At 45.0% G+C, this 19,250-nt stretch overlaps 1 protein-coding gene across 3 annotated transcripts in view; it reads right to left on the minus strand.

Annotated features, from left to right (window-relative positions):
- Positions 1–18,086, minus strand: part of GMPS (guanine monophosphate synthase) — a 67,055-nt gene extending 48,969 nt beyond the window's left edge. Inside the window, exons 1-2 of one of the 3 annotated variants that reach the window (XM_038415325.2) lie at positions 17,579–18,086; positions 4,930–5,111 (exon numbers count right to left, since the gene is read on the minus strand). In XM_038415325.2, the coding sequence (XP_038271253.1) occupies positions 4,930–5,111; positions 17,579–17,605 (209 nt within the window). In that variant the 5' untranslated portion in view covers positions 17,606–18,086. Of the gene's footprint in view, positions 1–4,929; positions 5,112–6,805; positions 7,192–17,303; positions 17,547–17,578 lie in introns of those variants that run through there. The other 2 variants (XM_043491530.1, XM_043491529.1) reach the window with 2 other exon arrangements.
- Between the last annotated feature and the right edge of the window lie 1,164 nt (positions 18,087–19,250).

The following is a 19,250-nucleotide window of genomic DNA, read 5'->3' on the forward strand; positions in this document are numbered from 1 at the left end:
TCATTCCCCTCACCCCTAGCCAAAACACTCACCATGGCTGATGCTGTGAGTGGTGCCGTCCACAAGCACTCTGAAGCAGAAGTGTCAATAAGTATGTCTTGTTTAAAACTTCTGGGGAGCAAGGGACAGTTCTGAATCTTAACTTTTGCTTTCTGATATGACTATATTGATAGTGATACCTCTGTGTATTTTATCTGTAGCTGCTGTAGTTGTGGCCTTGAGAGTGTTCCCTCCCACATCCACGGAACGCCTGAGTTGGATGAGAAGAAAGACTAAGACTTGAGATGACAGGTTCAATGAGGTCCTGAAAGCCAGAGCTGCATAAGACCATGAGCAGTGAGGCTCTGGAGGGTGAACATTGCACACAGCCTGGAGAAGGAAAGAGTGGACAGGAGAAAGGCCCAAGAGTCCCGGCCAGAAAAAGAGAAGGAGATGTACCAGAACATAATGGGGCTTTTCTGGCAGAAAACACACATGCTACAGACTCTTGTGGGTCTAAAGATTCAACAATCCTGGGCTCACCCCTTCTTGTAGTCCATGGAGAACTCCATGGAGAACTTCCCTACATCCCACAAGGCATCAGAGGCTGCATCCATTCCCCTTCCACCCCTCACCAGTGGACATTAAGGACAACTACAGCTTCACGAATGCTGACCTGAGAGAGCCACAGCTGCTCTATGCATAGATAAAATGGACATAAATGTTCTTTCCCCTTCTTAAACTATCTTCCAAAAATGTATTAAGTTTTTAGTGTATTTGCTTTTAACTTGCACAGAATGTTTTTTGCAGTGTTTTCATTATTCAATAAAATGCTATTGTTTGGAAAATAATTAATCTTTATTAGTTCCCAACATATGCTGCAGAGTATCTAGCAGTACTGAAAGCAGAGTACCTTACTTATTATTGTACAATTTGATGCAACTCATAGGATCAATGAAAAAAGCGCAACGTAATAATAATAAATGAATAGCAAGCACCAAAAAATTAATAGGTGCACCATCAGTGTAAGACTCAGATGTACACCAACCACCACACGATTCCTAACAGGACCCAAAACAGCAGGTCCTGGTAGAGCACAGTCCACCACTATGCACTATTGTGGCTCACTGTTAAAGTGCTCTTTCAAAGCATCTGTGAGCTATACAGCTCCGTGATGAGTCTTCTAATAGCCCTTGCATCTGTTTTTTAAAATTCAGCAGACAGACGCTCTATCTCCGCCCTCTATCCCAGTGGCATCTTTTCCTCCTTTGCTTCACAGATGATATATGCAGGACACAGCAGGCAGCTATAACCACTGGGATGGGTTTTTTTTCCCCCCACTCATATCCAATCTTGCGAGTAAACCTGACAGAAATCCCATCAAACTACCAAAAGCACATTCAACTGTCATTTTGCCCCTGCTGAACTGGTAACTGAATCTCTCCTTGGTGCTGTCAAGGTGGTCGATGTATGACTTCATTAACCAGCAAGCAAGGGGTAGGCTGGGTCCTCTAGGATCACTTTTGGAATTTCAACATTGCTAATGGTAATCTGCCAGTCAGGAAAGAATGTCCCTGTTTACAGATTTCTCAACGGTCCTATGTTCTTAAAGATGAGAGAGTCAGGCACTTTCCCTGACCAGCTAATACTGATATTGGTGAAGCATCCCCGGTGATCCACCATCGCTTACATAACCATAGAAAAGTAGCCCTTTCTGTTGATGTACACAGTGGCAGGGTGGTCTGGTGCCAAAATAGAGATATGTACGCTATTTACTGCCCCACTGCTCCAAATCCATCCATTATGTCCTATACATTGCAGAGAGTCACAGTTTTGCATAATAGGAGATTATTAATGGCCCTGCCTACTTGCATGACAACACCCCTCACGATGGATTTTCCAACTCCAAAATGATTTCACACTAACTGGTAGCAACCCAGGTTTGCAATCTTCCACAGTGCGATCGCCACTTGCTTTTCCACTGACAGTGCAGCTCTCATTTCCTGTACTGGAGGACTGGGTTGAGCTCAGCACGTATATCCAGGAATGTGGCTTACACATCCCAAATTCTGCAGCCACTGCTCATCATCCCAACCATGTATTATAGTATGATCCCACCAGTCAGTGGTTGTTTCTCAGGCCCAGATGCAGCACTCCACCATCTACAGCTGCTCTGTGAATGCCACCAACAACCTTGAATTAGTTCTCACTATGTCCCACAGCAATTTGTCCTCCACAAAACCACCATGTTCCCCACTGGTTCAGTTCTTTTTGAGGCTCTGCAAATACTGCAGGATCGTGCATCCTGTGCTTATAATGCTTATGACAACAGCACAGAGCTATGCAGGCTCCATGCATCTGTCAGAGATGGCGGACGACGACAAGTCCTCCACAGGTTCATTGGATTTTTTAAAAAGGTGCAAAAATTATGGGATATAGATAGAATTATGGGATAGAGAAAGTTGCATGCTGGGAAGTGGAACTGCCTTTGCTCCCAGGCAGCCCATGTGACTTGTTTCTGCCTCACCATATATTCCTGATCTTTCCCAAAAGACACCGTGCATTTCCAATCCTCCCAGAAGACAGCATGTGCAAGTTGCACACTGGGATACCTACCCAGGGCGCACTGCATTGTTCATCAACACAAGCACTCACGGTGAGCACATGCAGCACTGATGCAAGGAGCCAAGAATTCATGTGCACAAGCAATATACTAACTGCAGCGGCTTTACGCCGACATCACTTGCATCAGCCAAAGTTGGAACTGTAGACATGCCCTTACTACAATATAAGAATGTCTTTTTCTGGTTTAGCTTGTTTGCTTAGGCGAAAATAAAAGTGTCCATGCAGGGAGTTATCGCCATATACCTACAATGGTATAACTTCCTATGTAGACAAGCCCAAAGACTGCTTCAGCAACTTTCTATGATTTGCCCATCTGGGAATTCAAAGAACAGTGAAGCAAGTTCGCTTACATTCCTGTAGACCAACTGTTCCCACAAATGAGTTTTCCACTGCTGGAGAGTGGGCATCTTGTTGTTAATAGTGGATGCGGGGGATTCTTTTTGAAAATCTAAGCAAGTTATGTGCTAAACTCACTTAGGCAATTTTGAAAATCCCATCCAGTATCTTGCAAGGTAGACAAATCCACTGTCATCCTGAAGATTAAATTTGCAAGTTTTGTTCTTCTCTCTTTTCAGATGCCCTATAGCCACAGAATAATTACAACTTAAGCAACAGCACTGAGACATGCTTATTCCCCTGACTTAGAGTCACAAACAAGTATCTCTCTCCTCTGCAACAGGGGACCAACTTCAGAGGTGAGCACAGCACAATTTCTATGACCATTCAATCCAGAGAATGTCAGTAAGGAAGACAGATTATTTCCACCACAATTGACACTCGGTCATCTAGGAACTAGAGTTAAACCACCAAGTAATTTAACAAGTATCATTAGAAAGCCACAAGTGACTACTTTCAATCATTGCTAACATGATCCAGATTTAGATGAATGTCTGTAAAGGTAGAAAGCTTTGTATCCTGTTACCAGTTACCTAAAACAACCAATAACCCTGACATTGTAGATCTTCCTCAGCCTTGGAACAGTGACCCTTTGTATGAAAGTGTTTTGCCAAGTTTTAAAAAGAAATTATTTGCAGTGCCACAAACCTGGTAGCTGACAACACAACTATTGTATCTCATGACAGAGGTTCTGAAGAGACTTCAGGTTGTGTGTTGGAAGGAGATTTTCTTCCTTTCAGATAAGAAACACAATACCTGTGCACCCCATGGACTGCCCACACAGTTCCATGCTGGACTGAGACTATAGATAGTCAGTTTTAAGATACCACACTGGAAACAATATAACATTTTATTTAAGTTAATTTAATGAATAAAAAGTTTTTTAAAATAGACTTTAATAGGTGTCCACTTTTCAAAGATTTGATTGTGGGGTCTTAAAACAAGATACTTGTAACTGCACTATTTTCCAGCTACAATTCTAAAAGGAAAAGAGTTGAGTACACTTCTATATTAGGTATGCAATAGTGCAGTTATGTCTACTATAGCATGCCACCTGTGTTTTCTAAAGAAGTGTAGTGAATTCAGATTTTTACAGATTCATTAAGTTATACTGGCATTCTACTAGAGCAACAACAATCATTGGCTAAAGAAAAGCAATTCAACAAAGCAATTTCTGTAATGTGCTACTTCCAGTACAGTAGTGGGATGTGTGGGTGCTGCATTCTTGGGATTTTTACTGGCCTGGTATTATGGTACCATGATACTAGATATTCAAGTGATTTGTATAAATCTGTAAGACAAGGATAGCAATTTTTTCCTTAAGAGAAAAGGACATACATCTGTAAGCTCTTTTTTAAAAAGCTAAACCAAATGTGTAAAGCATTAAGCAAATTGGCAAAAAAAATTATTAAATAAACACTGTCAGATAATATTTTACTCACCTCCCAGAAAGAGTCTGGCATGATATAGCATACCATTTCCAAGTTATATAATTCTTTGATGGAACTAGAAATATTTAAGTGTTATGTAATTTTCTGTAAAAGGAATGATGCAAGATTTCTTATTTACGATCACCAGTATTACTTAAAAAAACCCCAAATGTATTTTCCTGTTGAATGGCTATCCAAAGGTTAAATATTAGATTTATCACAAATATTTTACATACAAAAAAGTTACCCCTCAAAAGACTTACATAACAGAAAGTGACCTTAGGAAATCAATATGTTTTAACAAAATTAAACCAAATGTCAGAATATGTAGTAAATGAAAGCTCTAGGCAAGTCCTTATGCTAGTTTTCCCAATGAAACTCATGTGTCCCTGTTAAATTAAAGATAACATAAGCAGTGTTATCACCACGGTGAATAAACTAATTTTGTTGCTGAGATCCAGATTTATTTGCAATTAAAAAAAACAAAAAAAGAGCCTACCGGAATCCTTGCTCCTTGATTGCAAAGGCTGGTGTCTCCAAAGGAAAGATCTCAGATTGGACAAACAATTCTCGTACTCGACGATCTATGACTTTTCCATACTGAGCTCCAGCATCGAGTATTACCACTGCACCCTCATAGTGATATTGGCCATCCTGGAGATTTCCTCCAGCATTCTCCTGCTGCAAACATTATTGACATAAGCACTTTATCAAAACAGTTAGACTAGTCAAGAAAACGCAGAGTCAAGAAAACAAATCAAAAGCAAGTCTCTTTAAAAAGAACACTGATTGGAAAGTTAATTATTAAGGGCACAAATTCAGTTACCGGGTGTGGAAAGTTCTTTAAAGGAATTCTTTAAGATGTAAAGTAGAACATTTATATTACATTACAAAGGAAAAACATTTTAATGAAAAAGCCTTATTATAGACTATATACAGCAATACATGAAATAGCAGGCTATAGGCAACCTAAACCCCAAAGTGCCATTTGCATGGATGACAATTTTATCAATGATTAATATAGGGTGCAGCCGTTTTCTCCCCACCCACATCTGCTCACTCACCATGCCAAACCCTGGGGAAGAAAGGATACTTCTACCACATCCTTCCACTTGTAAAAGTGGCACACATGACCCACCCATCAATACCGTCATTCCAGCTTTTGGAGCAGTGGAATTTCAGAGAACATAAAAATAGCGTTTCATAAAAAGCCTAAAACAGAATATGGTCATTTTAAAAGTGCATGAATTGAGCCCTATTAAAGAGGTACTGAACTGACAACCCTAGAGACTGAAAGGATAACCCAAAGTCAGTAGCAATACAAGTTTTCCCATAGCATCCAATTATGTATTCTCAATTCTGACTAGAAGCGTCCACCTATAGAAGGTGAAAAGGGTAGTTCACATTCTATGCTTATTCAGTCTGATCTATCTACTAAGCTTGCCAGAAGTCATAATTCCAAAGTTGCCATTTTGATATAACTTTCTGAACAGTTTGCATGTCAGTTTTGTTTCAGGGATAGTTTTTTTGACATTTTAATTACATGTAGCTTAAGAAACCTGTTCCTTGTTGATTTTAGATTGGGAGAAGGAAGAACTGAAGCCTTTCAGCATATTATTCAGGCAGACATTACTCAAAACTTCATTCAGACAGCAACCCTCCTTAACATTTTATGTTTTCATGTAAGTGCCAATTTATACAATTGAAAAGTAATTGTAAAGATGAACCAATTACATAAATAGCAGCTCCAGAGTCATTCTGGGAGAAAAATACAGTATAAGCTCAGACTTCCAAACACCAGAGGTATGAACTGGCCGGTCAACAAACACCTCATTTGGAATCAGAAGTATGCAATCAGGCAGCAGAGACCAAAAAAAGCAAATACTGTATAGTATTGTGTTAAACTTAAACTACTAAAAAAAAAAAAGGGAAAGTTTAAAAAAAGATTTGACAAGGTAAGGAAAGTGTTTCTGTGCCTGTTTCATTTAAATTAAGATGGTTAAAAGCAGCATTTTTCTTCTGCATAGTAAAGTTTCAAAGCTGTACTAAGTCAATGTTCAGCTGTAAACTTTTGAAAGAACGACCATAATGTTTTGTTCAGAGTTGCAAACATTTCGGTTATGAACAACCTCCATTCCCAAGGCGTTTGTAACTCTAAGGTTCTACTGTACTTTGTGTATTGGGACCACTGCAATTTAGGATTATAACTGCAATGCAGTAACCTTTCCCTTAAAATCATTGAACGCTAGGTATATCAAACATGTATTACCAATACTACATATTCATTACTTAAAAACTTTTACTGATAGTTAAGCAGAAGTGGCTTGTCAAGAGCAAAGGAGCGAAGCTACTTCATTCAATGGCCTGCAACAAACCTCACAGAGACAAAAGGGACCAAACACAGAGACGGTATTAATACTATGTCCTCTTTCAGACATCAGCAGCCTCCAATTAAGGGAATCTGCCCTTCAGCTCTACAGACAGTGCTACCACTTTGGGTATGAAAAGTTCCTCTCCTTCATGTCCCATGTAGGATGTATTCCCCACGAGTGAAGATTCTATCTACTGTATTTTCCTTGTATTGCTACTGTGAGGCAAGAATGTTCCTCAACTTCTACGGCAACACAACATTCCAAAGACAATTGAGATAAACACTGAAGCATCTTTTACTTGTAGTCTAGCTATCCCCGAATTAGTTAAGAGTGGAAGATGCACAGGAAGGTTGTAAGGTGATCATGGCTCAATAATCTAGAGCTGTAAACTTTGCTGGTGGTTGCTTGAATTCCCCTGTAAAGGGAGTAAGGAAAAGAAAAAAGCTAAGACTTTCAAAGCCAGTTTCAAGGTTGGAGTCTGTCACTTAATTTCTCTCATTAATAAGAAGACCATTGAAATTAAAGCGGTTAACTGCATCTCTGAGAAGAGGCAGTTAGTAAGATGGTTTCTTAGTCTTGGGCCAGATAACTAAAGTTACATTGTGTGTACATAATGTAGTGAGGCCTTATCGGAAATCCTGGGAGGTGGGTGGGCGCAATCCCACCAACTTCTAAAGGCTCCCCCCACCCCCCACCCTAGCAGGAGGGACCACTGGACCTGGGTTCCAAATGAAGACTGGGGACAACTAATGAAAAACAGGTCAGGCGTGATGGTCAAAGGTTCAAAACAAGAGTATCAGATGGGGAGACAGAGCAGAGGACCCCGGACAGCGACCACTGCTCCTCGAAGGTGTCCAGGGAGCCAGTGGACACTGCCTAGTGGAATTCTGCCCAGAGCCAAGAGACTAGGGAAGACTGGAAATAGGCCCCACAGTCGTAGAGCACCCCCTCATCCAGCATCCACCTCCTGGTGTTATACAACCTTAGCTAGAGCCAGGAAGAGGTTGATGAGGAGGTCTCACAACTTTGTGCGGCCACAGACAGGTTGGGTGAAAATGAACAAGTGCGGTAAAAGTGCAGCCAGAACCTCAGCTGCAACCCGGAGCATTCAAGGTAGGCATGCGCCAGGTTCTCCCTCATGCCACAGAAAGGGCAGGCCTCGGGAATGGGGGTGAACCGCGCTAGGTACGTGCCCATGCTCATGGCTCCATGAAGGAGAGACCAACCGATATCCCCGGCAGGCTGTGGGACCAAGGTGAAGTAGAGGCTGGTCCACCGGGGCTCCATACCCTGCACGGAGTAGTAAGTAGTCCTGCCATTTGGTATTGGGGCAGGACACGAGGGTGAGGAAATCCAACGTGTGGAGAACGAGCGTGTACAGTTGGTCCCTGGGTGCAGTTCAGAAGCGAACCGGCTGCAAGGCGCACAGCCGGCTCCAAGTATGGGAATGGAGAAGCCAGGGGGCTCACAGAACAGGGGCCCGATAAAAAGGTCCAGAAGGCCCGGGGTGAGGGGTGGGTGGGAAGCTCCCTCTTGCACGGCTTGCTGCAGGAAAATGAGAAGTGGGCGACAAGGCAACCCCCACCTCTTGGAGTAAGCGCAGGGGGGTTAGGAGGGTGGAGAGCCCCATGCGTCAACCGAGCACACATGGATTCACCTAGTCCCCCATCATGGTCCAGGAAGTCTCTGATTCTGGTGGTTTCTGCCAGGACCAACTAAGGGCGCACTGAGGGGGACTCCGCCACCTGCACACGTAGGTTGAGGTTGAGGTTTGCCCCCTCGGTGGCCACAAAGACCTGGTCACCGAGAACAAATTCCAGATCTGGAAGAGGTCCTGGTAAAAGACTGGCAGCTCGGAGAGGTCTCATGGAAGACCCCTCAGGTGGAGAAAAAAAGAGCTGCTGGTTTTATCGGAGCCCTCAGAGGCGGCGGAGGAAGGTGTGTGCCAACGTGCTCCACACCGCACCATAAAGGAGTCTCTGCAGGGCTTGGAGGCGGAAGACATGAACCTGGCTGCAAAGGCAGACCAGGCCCTGCCCTCCCTCCTCCAGGGGAAGACTCAAGACCCCTGCAGAGACTCAGTGCAGTCCTGGCCTGAAGAACTCCAGAGCTACCCTCTGGAGCCGGGCCAGGATCCCCGGGGATGGGCTCATGGTGTTGAGCCAGTGCCAAAGCATGGACAGGACTAGTTGGTTCAGTACCAGTGCCCTCCCCTGCAGGAAGACGCACCGGAGGAGTCCTGTCCATCTCCGCAGCCACTCACCCACCCTGGCCTCCAAGTCCTGCAAGTTCTCCGGCGGAGAAGGATGTGTGGCAGAAAGGTAAACGCCAGGATAGAGCAGTGGACCCGCACTCCACCGGGTGACTTGAAGCACAGGTGGGAGGGAGCTCGCCTGCCACCCATCCCCGACCACCAGGCCAGAGCTTTTGATCCAGTTGACCCAGGTGGAGGAGGCACCGAGCAGATGGCTTGGCAGGCCTCCAACCCCACCAGGTCGCCCGAGCCCTGGACCACGAGAAGCACGACGTCGGCATATGCCAACAGCACCAGCCACAGCTCCGGCTCCCGAAGCACCAACCCCGTCAACCTCCGGCGGAGGAGACAGAGGAAGGGCTCAATCACCAGAGCGTACAGCTGATCCAAGACGGGGCATCCCTGCCGCATTCCCCGCCCAAAGCTGACCGGCTCGGTCAGGGTTCAGTTGAGCCTGACCAGACACTCCGCATCAGCATACAGCACCTGGAGAAAGCCCATGAACTGGGGCCCGAAGCCGAACGCCCACAGAGTGCCCAGGAGATACCCATGGTCCATCCTGTCGAATGCCTTCTCCTGGTCCAGGGACAGGCAGGCTAATGACACACCATCCCTTCACCCGAGCTCCAAGAGGTCCCGGACCAAGTACAGATTATCAAAGATGGTCCGGCTTGGGACAGTGTAGGTCTGGTCAGGATGGACCACGTCCGCCAGCTGCAGCGAGATGGCCTTCACTACGACCTTGTAGTCCATGCTGAGGAGCGAGACGGGACGCCAGTGCCGAAGGTCGTGGAGGTCCCCCTTCTTTGGCAGTAAGGCGAGTATGGCTCACCTGCATGACAGAGGGAGGACCCTGCTCTCCAAGGACTTGGCCCAGACGGTGATGAGGTCCAGGCCAAGGACGTCCCAGAACATGCAGTACAACTCCACAGTCAGCCCGTCCATGCCTGGGGATTTGTTGGTGGGCATGAGACAGAGGGCTTCCGAGAGCTCGGCAAAAGCGAGAGACGGCTCCAGCCGGTCTCAGTCACCCAGGCTGACTGTGGGGAGTTCGGTCCAGAGCACCCTGCAGGCTTTGGCGTCAGTCAGGTCTGGGGAGAAGAGGCTGACATAGAAGGCCCTGGCCCTTCCACGCATCTCCTCTGGATCTGTGATGGGGACATCATCCTCTGCCAGGTGACATGCTTTTTGGCCCCCCTCTTTTTCTCCAGGGCATAGAAAAAGTGGGAGCCACGATCCATCTCCCGAAGGAGATGGATGCGGGATTGAACAAAGGCACCCTGGGCCTGATGGTCCTCCAGGGCCCGGAGCTCCTCCCGCTTCTCCTGGTACACTGTGCAGAGGGGTGGATCCTCAGGGCCGGAGGCCAGACACCTCTCCAGCTCTAAGACCTCCTGCTCCAACTGCCCTATCACCGCATCCCTCCACTGGCTGGTGCCCCAAGTGTAGTCTCGGCAGAACAGCCGTGTACACACCTTCCCCACATCCCACCACCGCCATGCGGAGGGAAAGGCACACCGCTGTCCCCGCCAGAACTCCCGGAAAGATGCCACAAAACCCACATTTTCCAGCAAGCTGTTGCTGAAATGCCAATAGGCCGGCCCTGGCCTCGTCGAGCTGAGGAAGGCCATCATGGTCACCAAGTAGTGATCCGAGAACGGGTCTGGCCAAATGCTGGAAGTGTGGGCCCCTGCCAGATGGAAGCGTGGGCCAACTATGACAATTATCCTCCTAAATCATCAATTTAAACACCAGTACTATTTTAACTTATTTTGACAGGACACACAAATTACAAGAGAAGTAGATTTATATTAAGAGTTAATACACCAACATATAGCGCAAAGAAAGTGTTGAAGACAACAGCTGTTTCTGGAAGAAGATAGATAACACACGCACAGAGGCCCAAACAAGAACTTTTGTTTGACAAACTGCACAGGTCTTGGAAGATCACAGATAAGACTTCTAGATCATATAACATGCAGAAGTATCAGTCTGATGTCCATCTATCTGGGTACTTCTATAGATCCCTGTGAGTTAATGAAGTATTGTCCTCATTTTAAAAAATGAGGAATTGAGGCATAGAGAGATTAAGTGACTCACTCTACATCACACAGGAAGTCTATGTGAACTGAATCCAACACTTCCAAGTACCAGTTCAGTGCTTTACCTGCAAGGCCATCCTTCCTCCCTAGGAGCTAAAAAACCCACTTAATATCTGATGCTTCTACTTTGCTCAGCATTATGTATTTAGAAGTCAATTTCAGAATACCACAGTTTAGAATTTAAATTGTGGTAGGAATGTAAATCTGTATTTCCTGCAGTTTGGGAGTTAAAGTATCATTCTTAGAATCACAGAAATGTAGGATTAAAAGGGACCTCAATATTTCATCTAGTCTAGTTCTCTGCTCTGAGGCAGGACTAAGTATTATCTAAAGCATCCCTGGCCTTACCTGTTCTTAAAAACCTCCAGTTACAGATTCCACAACCTCCCTAGGTAATTTCTTCCAGTGCTTAACTACCCTTACACTTAGGAAGTTTTTCCTAATGTCTAACCTAAATTTCCCTTGCTGCAATTTAAGACCATAATTTCTTGTTCTGTCCTCAGCGATTAAGGATAACAGTTCATCATCATCCTCTTTATAACAACCTTGTATGTATCTGAAGACTTATGTCCCCCCTCAGACTTCTCTTCTCCAGACTAAATAAATCCAGTTTTATAATCTTTTCTCATTTCTAAATCTTTAATAATTTTGGTTGCTCTTCTCTGGACTTTCTGCAGTTTGTCCACATCTTTCCTGTAGCGTGGTGCCCAGAGCTGGACACAATATTTCAGCTGAGGCCTTATCAATGCTTAGTAGGGTGGAAGAATTACTTCTCATGTTTTGCCCACAACACACCTGCTAATACATCCCAGAATGATGTTCACTTTTTTTGAAACAGTATTACACTGATGATTCATATTTTTTTGTGATTCATTGTAACCCCCAGATCCCTTTTCTGCAGTAGTCTTTCTTAGGTTATCATTTCCCATTTTGTATTTGTGCAGTTGGTTATTCCTTCCTATGTGTAGTACTTTGCATTTGTCCTTATTGAATTTCATCCTATTTACTTCAGACCATTTCTCCAGTTTGTCAAGATTATTTTGACTGCTAATTCTGTCCTCTAAAGCACTTGCAACCCCTCCCAGCTTGACATCAGCCACAAACTTTATAAGTTTACTCTCTATGCAGTTATCCAAAACATTTATGAAGATATTGAAAAGAACTGGACTCAGGACAAATACCTATGGGACACCTCTCAAATGTATCCTTTCACCTTGACAGTGAACCATTGATAACTACTCAAGAGTACAGTTTTCCAACCAGTTGTGCACCACCTTATAGTAGGTTCATCTAGGCTATATTTCTTTGGTTTATGAGATGTTCATATGAGAGAGTATCAAAAGCCTTACTAAAATAGAAATACATCACATCTGTTGCTTTCCCTTATCCACAAGACTTATTACCCTACCAAAGAAAGATATTAGGTTGGTTTGACATGATTTGTTCTTGACAAATTCATGTTGACAGTTACTTACCACTTTGTTTTCTTTTAGGTACTTACAAATTAATTGATTATTTACCCTATTATGTTTCTGTGTACCAAAGTTAAGATGATTAGTCTCTAATTCCCTGCATTATCCTTATTCTTTACAAATAGGTACTATATTTGCCCTTTTCCAGTCCTTTGGGATCTCTCCTAAACTCCATGAGTTCTCAAAGATAAGTGCTAATGGCTCAGTGATCTCTTCAGCCAGTTCCTTAAATATTCTAGGAGGTATTTATCTGGCCCTGCTGACTTGAAGAAATCTAACTTGGCTAATTTCAGAGTAGCAGCCGTGTTAGTCTGTATTCGCAAAAAGAAAAGGATTACTTGTGCATCCGATGAAGTGAGCTGTAGCTCACGAAAGCTTATGCTCTAGTAAATTTGTTAGCCTCTAAGGTGCCACAAGTACTCTTTTTCTTTTAACTTAAGTAATTCTTAATTTGTTCTTTCCCTATTTTAGCCTTAGATCCGGCACCATTTACACTGATGTTCATTATGTTAGTCATCCAATCACTGCTAACTTTTTTTGTGAAAACAGAAACAAAAAAGGCATTTATTTAACACTGGCCATTGCTGCGTTTTCTGTTATTGTCTTTCCCTCCTCACTGAATAACGGGCCTACTCTGTCCTTGGCGTTCCTCTTACTTCTAATGTATTTATAAGATGTTTTCTTGTTACTCTCTCTCTATGTTCGTAGCTAGTTTAATCCCATTTTTTGCCTTGGCCTTTTCAATTCTGTCCCTACATGCTTCTGTTGGTTTTTTATATTCATCCTTTGTCATGTGATTTAGTTTCCACTTTTTGTACGACTCTTTTTGAGTTTCAGTTGTTGAAGATCTCCCAGTTAAGCCAGTGGTCTCTTACTATACTTCCTATTTTTCCCATGTGTTGGGATAGTTTGATCTTGTGCCCTTAATAATGTCTCTTTAAAACCTACATTCTTAAATATGTTCCTGTAGTATTTGCATTTAACATACATGCAAAAAAATAGAAAAGCAGCTTTAGGCCTTTGACAGATAATTCTGAATGCATTAAACAACTGTACATAGCTCTAATGGGGGGTGCAAATCTAAGTTAGTCTAACTCGCATATTAACAATAAATATGGCACCATGACAGCAATGGGACTGTATGTGTGTTTAAGTTAGGACAGAATCTTATTCATTGATTTACAGCTTGGCTAAAAATAAGAGATCTCAAATACAAATTAGATAAAGGAAGCTTTAATAAAACAACAGAAAAGCATGAGGAGGGTGAAGAGGTAGTACAGAGCAAAAATACAGCAGGGCCTTTTCATCTCTCTTGGGATATTAAATATTTCTATTTAACTAATTTAAGTCACAGGAGTTCATATTAAATACTATATCATATGTGAAAAATGTCCAGTTATCTGGGACTATAAGCCAAATAGGCCCATTGCCCTTCTACAAAATAGTCGTCTTATGACGTGACTTTGCTGGCAGTTTCACAGACAAAAATCTAAGACTTCTGAATCCTAAGACATTCAGAAGTTCAAATTCTAAATCAATATATTGAAATTACATTATCACCAGTTACAGCCCTGTAAAGTTTGATCCCCTATGCAAACTGCCTTATATTAACTCTCTCATGGCAATCCTGAAACATTCTTTGTTCTATTACATTTAAAAAATTGACCACAATATTAATTAAACTAGCCTTGCAGAAAACATGAATTGCTGCTTAAGTACATAAATATATATACAAATCAATTACAAATATCTTACTCATCAACTTCTCTCAATTTCTGAATACTGTTCATATATATATATATATATATATATATATATATATACACACACACACACATACACACAAACACCCCAATACAGTGTTAAAGTGTGTAATGTTGCAGAGACATTTTATATATACACACTATATTGCAAGACTTCTATTAACCCAGTTTTAAGTTTATGCAGTACTCAGCAGCAAATCTGAGTAGCTCAGACCAAAGAATTCATACTTGAATACCTAAACTCTGGCACTTGAATTTATATTCAGGTGCCTAAATAAGTTGCCTGACTAATCACAGGTTCTAACACCACAGCTCCCATTGAATTCAGGGGCTTAAACAAGCCCAAACTGAGTTTTGGACAGTCTTTTCAAGCTAGTCTAAGTTTTATTATGGTTAAGAAAGCTATATAAAATGTATTTGGATTTTTACAAAGCACAATAGAAGAGCACCTATCCAATGTTCTTGTCACCATTGAAAATCTTTTTAAAATATATATAAATGAAACAGACCCATCAGTTACCCCAGATCAAATCAACTAACCCAGCAACAACATTAATACAACAAATTAATCAACCGCACACTTACCTCCCCAGACCCAGGCCACCATTACCTAATCCTATTCTATACTTCATTTCCTCATAGACAAGGGATAAAAGATGGGCCTTGCATAGGGTGACCAGATGTCCCATTTTGCCTGGGACAGTCCCTTTTTTAAGCCCTGTCCCAGCCATCCCAACTTTTTTGGCAAAATGGACATTTGTCCCATTTGCTCTTGCCAAATGATCATCAGCTGGTAAGAGCAAACTGGAAAAATGCCCAGTTTTATCAAAAAACCGGGGTGTGACTTCTAGTGAGGAATAGAGGAATGTGCAGGGGAGGGGAGTGTAGCAATGCCCTTTGAGGCTGTCTACAGCAGAAACTTTTGCTGCTTTATCTACACTGGTATAAAGTGGCAAAAATATTCAAACCTATTACGGACACAGTTACACCAGCAAAGCTTATTCTGGTTTGGAAACTAAAATAAGATGTCCCAGTATAAAGTACCTTTATAACGGTGTAACTGTGTCAGCAAAAAACTCACACCCTAACAAATATATGAGAATCCATCAGTAGAGACAAAACCAAGTAAAATGCATTTTGACGTAAGCTCTCTTGTGTACATTACCTGAGTTCATGAATTACTGTCTGTAATACGCTACGCTGAATATTATTTATTGTCAAAGTGTGGTCCTGAATCATTAGAAAAGGCATTCCAATCATGAGAACTCACACTCCCATCCCATTGCTGCAAATACAAAAGCCCTGATCTCCAAAGAAGTCAACAGGGCCTCCACAGGCATCTCTCACATGGATCTGGCTGCAGAACTGGGACCAAAATTTCTAAAGCATTATGGGATTCTTCAGGATCAAAGCACTATACAAATATAAGATATTATTAATAGAACTATCTTGTTTTCTAGTTAAGACAAAATAAAATTAAAGGATCAAAAAGAAGAAATAAGGAAACTTTAATTACATAGTGCTAATGTGCTTGTGATAGCTTTAACACACTTGGCGGAAACGAGTAAGCTAGTTAAAATAAAAAAAGGTAAACTGAAATAAAGCTCCTCTGAATTGGAATTGAGCTATAATGAAGTCATTGTGAATCTCCTGTACCTCCTATACATCCTCAAGCGTATGAGTAATAGAAACAGCAGAGGAGCCAGGCACATGCAGCTCTTTACGTTCAGAGGTTTGCGGCAGTACTGTACAGGGGGCTCATAAAAATCTGATAGTTAATTCCCAATCCCTTCATGAAGATCATGGGCTATGAAATACCAGACACTACCCCTCCCTATTAAGCCCCATGGATCACAAACCATCCACTATAGTCAACGTTTTCTGCTTATTTCATAGATTCGTAGAGTTAAAGGCCAGAAGGGTCCAAGCATTTAATCTGGCCTCCCACATGCCACTAAAGTGCAACCATAGATACCCCTGCACCAAATCCAACAACCTATGCCTGACTAAAGCATAACTTCTCTGTAAATTCAGGTTGGGCACCACCTACAAGAACTGGGAGAGCAAGGGGTACCCTTCCCCCAGGAGCTGGGAGGAGTATTATTCAGTCTACTTGCAAAAAGAAAAGGAGTACTTGTGGCACCTTAGAGACTAAACAGATACAGACAGACATCATAGTCTCCAAGGTGCCACAAGTACTCCTTTTCTTTTTGCGAATACAGACTAACACGGCTGCTACTCTGAAATCAGTCTACTTGCTATGCTAAGGGAGCAGCAGCTTTTGGCTCAGAAAACTGAGAAAAGACTATTTTGTCCCCACTGTGGGATTATCATTTGTACAAACCTACTGAGCAAACAGATATTGGGAAGGTCGGAGATGGGGAAATCTGTGCTCTTTTCCCCAGTGGAGGGATGGAGAAAGGAAAAGACCAGGACTCTTGGGAGCCATGCTCAATCCAGCAATGGGGACCCCTGCCTCAAGCCAGCAACATGGGGAAAGCACTGGAGGCAAGTGTGCTGTTCCCCCCATCCACTGCGTGGGGCACCCAGACTCCACCACACTCAGGCGGTGAGTGGGTGTGCTGCTGTCACGTCTACTGTTCTCATGCCAAATCCCTGGGCTGGACAGGGGAAAGGCTCAACGGCTGGACACTTGCGCGGCTTCCCCCAGCCTGCAGCTAACACAGCGGGGGCACCAGTATTTCTCCTTCTCCCCTTTACCCCGCCCTCATGGGGCGCAAGCGGCAGCAGCGAGCACGCAAAGCCCCGGCCGGGGGAGCACACGGGCGCCGCGCAGGGCAGCTACAGTCCAACGTCCCCTCCACTGCCCCCTTCCCCCAGCGGTGCTGCTGCCTGCGCTGGAGGCTGCGAGCGCCAGGCACGATGCCCCCTCCCCCCCGCTGCCTGTACCATGTGCCCCGGGCGGCGCTTCCTCCCGCTGCAGGGAGTCCGGCCGGGCACTCACACCCGGGTGGCAGCGAGCTCCCCGCGCTGGGGGCGGTCTCGCTGCGGGTGATCCCGGGCGGGAGCCCGAGGAAGGGCCTGGGCGCCGAGCGCACAAAGCGCCCGGGAGCAGGCTGGCAGGCCCGGCGCGGGGAGTGTCCTGGGGCGAGCGGCCGCGCGGCCCGGGCTGCAGGGGAAAAGGGGCAGCGCGCTCGCTCCGGGGCTCCCGCCGCGGCACTGACCTTGGCCTCTCCATTGCACAGAGCCATGGAGCCGGCTGGGGACGGGCCGCCGCGCCTCACGGCCGGGGACGAGGAGAGGGCGCCCGGAGCAGGAGGAGGCTGCCGAGGCGCCGCCGCCGCCGAGATGAGCTAATCCTGCCCGTGTGCGCCTCCGCTCCCCCTCTCCCGCCACTGGGAGGAGCCGGACCCAGCGCCGCCCCGCTCCTTCCCTCCCTCCTGCTGCCTCCGGAAGGGCAGGCGAGGCGAGGCGGCCCATTCCGCTCCGGCGGCGGCGGGGGGGACTGAAGGGGAGGAGCGCGGAGTCCCTCGTTCAGGCCCTCCGGCGCTAGCGGCTGGGCTCCGCGTGGGCAACGTTAACGGCTGGTTTGGGTTTGGCCGACCGAAGGGCTGTCCGCGAGCGGCCTGCGCACAGCGCGGCCGCCAGCCTCTCGGCGTTCCCTCTCGCTGGGGTCCTGGGAAGAGCTGCCCTGGCTCCGTAACCCCTCCGCCCTCGCCCCCCGTCTTCCCTGGGCCCTTCCTCCTTCATCCCGCCTGCCTTTCTAGGTTTCCCTTGCCACCGGTCTGGGCTGACTGGCTTCGTTCATCCCCTACGCCGGGCCTGCAACTCAGCCCCTCTGCGCCGGCTAGACCGGGGAGCGCGGTGCATCTCGCGACGAGCGCTAGTGATGGAGGCGCCATCTCCCTCCAGACGCCTCTGCCCCGCCTGAGAGCTCAAGTAAAGGCGGGCGCGGGCCTCTCTGTGCCTCCAACTTGGACGGACCTGACTAACCCGCGCTGAGTGGCAAACCAGCGGAGACTGACCGCGCTTCGGGGGCTGTCTGCGCCGGGCGCCCCGCACCGAACAGCTGCAGAGCTGAGCTCCCCGGCAAGCGGCAGGTAGAGGCTCTGTTGTTGTGCTGATGCTTCTCTCTACAGCTAGATGACTTACAGATAGGGAAAGGAAAAGAAGAGAGACTAACGAAACTGGGAACTGCTAGGTCCTGAGCGTGGCTTTTAATGGGACTGTTTACAATGGTCTAGGCGGAGTGGAAGAGCTTGATGGCGGCAAGGGAAAGTAACGATCAGTTAAAGCACATGCAAAAAGAGAAAAGTGGGAGGGCATAGAATAAATGAAACCCTTAGAAGTCTTTAAAAACTTCAAAACACATATCAAATGTTAAGGGTCTTCCCCCTGCAATCAGCAATATATGACAGTGTACCAGATTTCAAGATGCAAAAAACCATAGACACTAATAAAGAAAAGGAGGACTTGTGGCACCTTAGAGACTAACAAATTTATTAGAGCATAAGCTTTCGTGAGCTACAGCTCACTTCATCGGATGCATCGGATGAAGTGAGCTGTAGCTCACGAAAGCTTATGCTCTAATAAATTTGTTAGTCTCTAAGGTGCCACAAGTACTCCTTTTTCTTTTTTGCGAATACAGACTAACACGGCTGCTACTCTGAAATTAGTCTCTAAGGTGCCACAAGTCCTCCTTTTCTTTTTGCAAATACAGACTAACACGGCTGCTGCTCTGAAACACAGAAACTAATGTTGTTAGTCAATTTAACAAGCATCAGTATTCTATTTAAATATAAATTAGCTGATGTGGTGATATCTAGGTGATAACCTGCATTTAACATGGAACTTTGCTTTCTCACCTGCACTCAGCCCACAAAATACCTGCTGCTA

The sequence above is a fragment of the Dermochelys coriacea genome, chromosome 9 (genome assembly GCF_009764565.3).
Source record: "Dermochelys coriacea isolate rDerCor1 chromosome 9, rDerCor1.pri.v4, whole genome shotgun sequence".
Taxonomy (NCBI): domain Eukaryota; kingdom Metazoa; phylum Chordata; order Testudines; family Dermochelyidae; genus Dermochelys; species Dermochelys coriacea.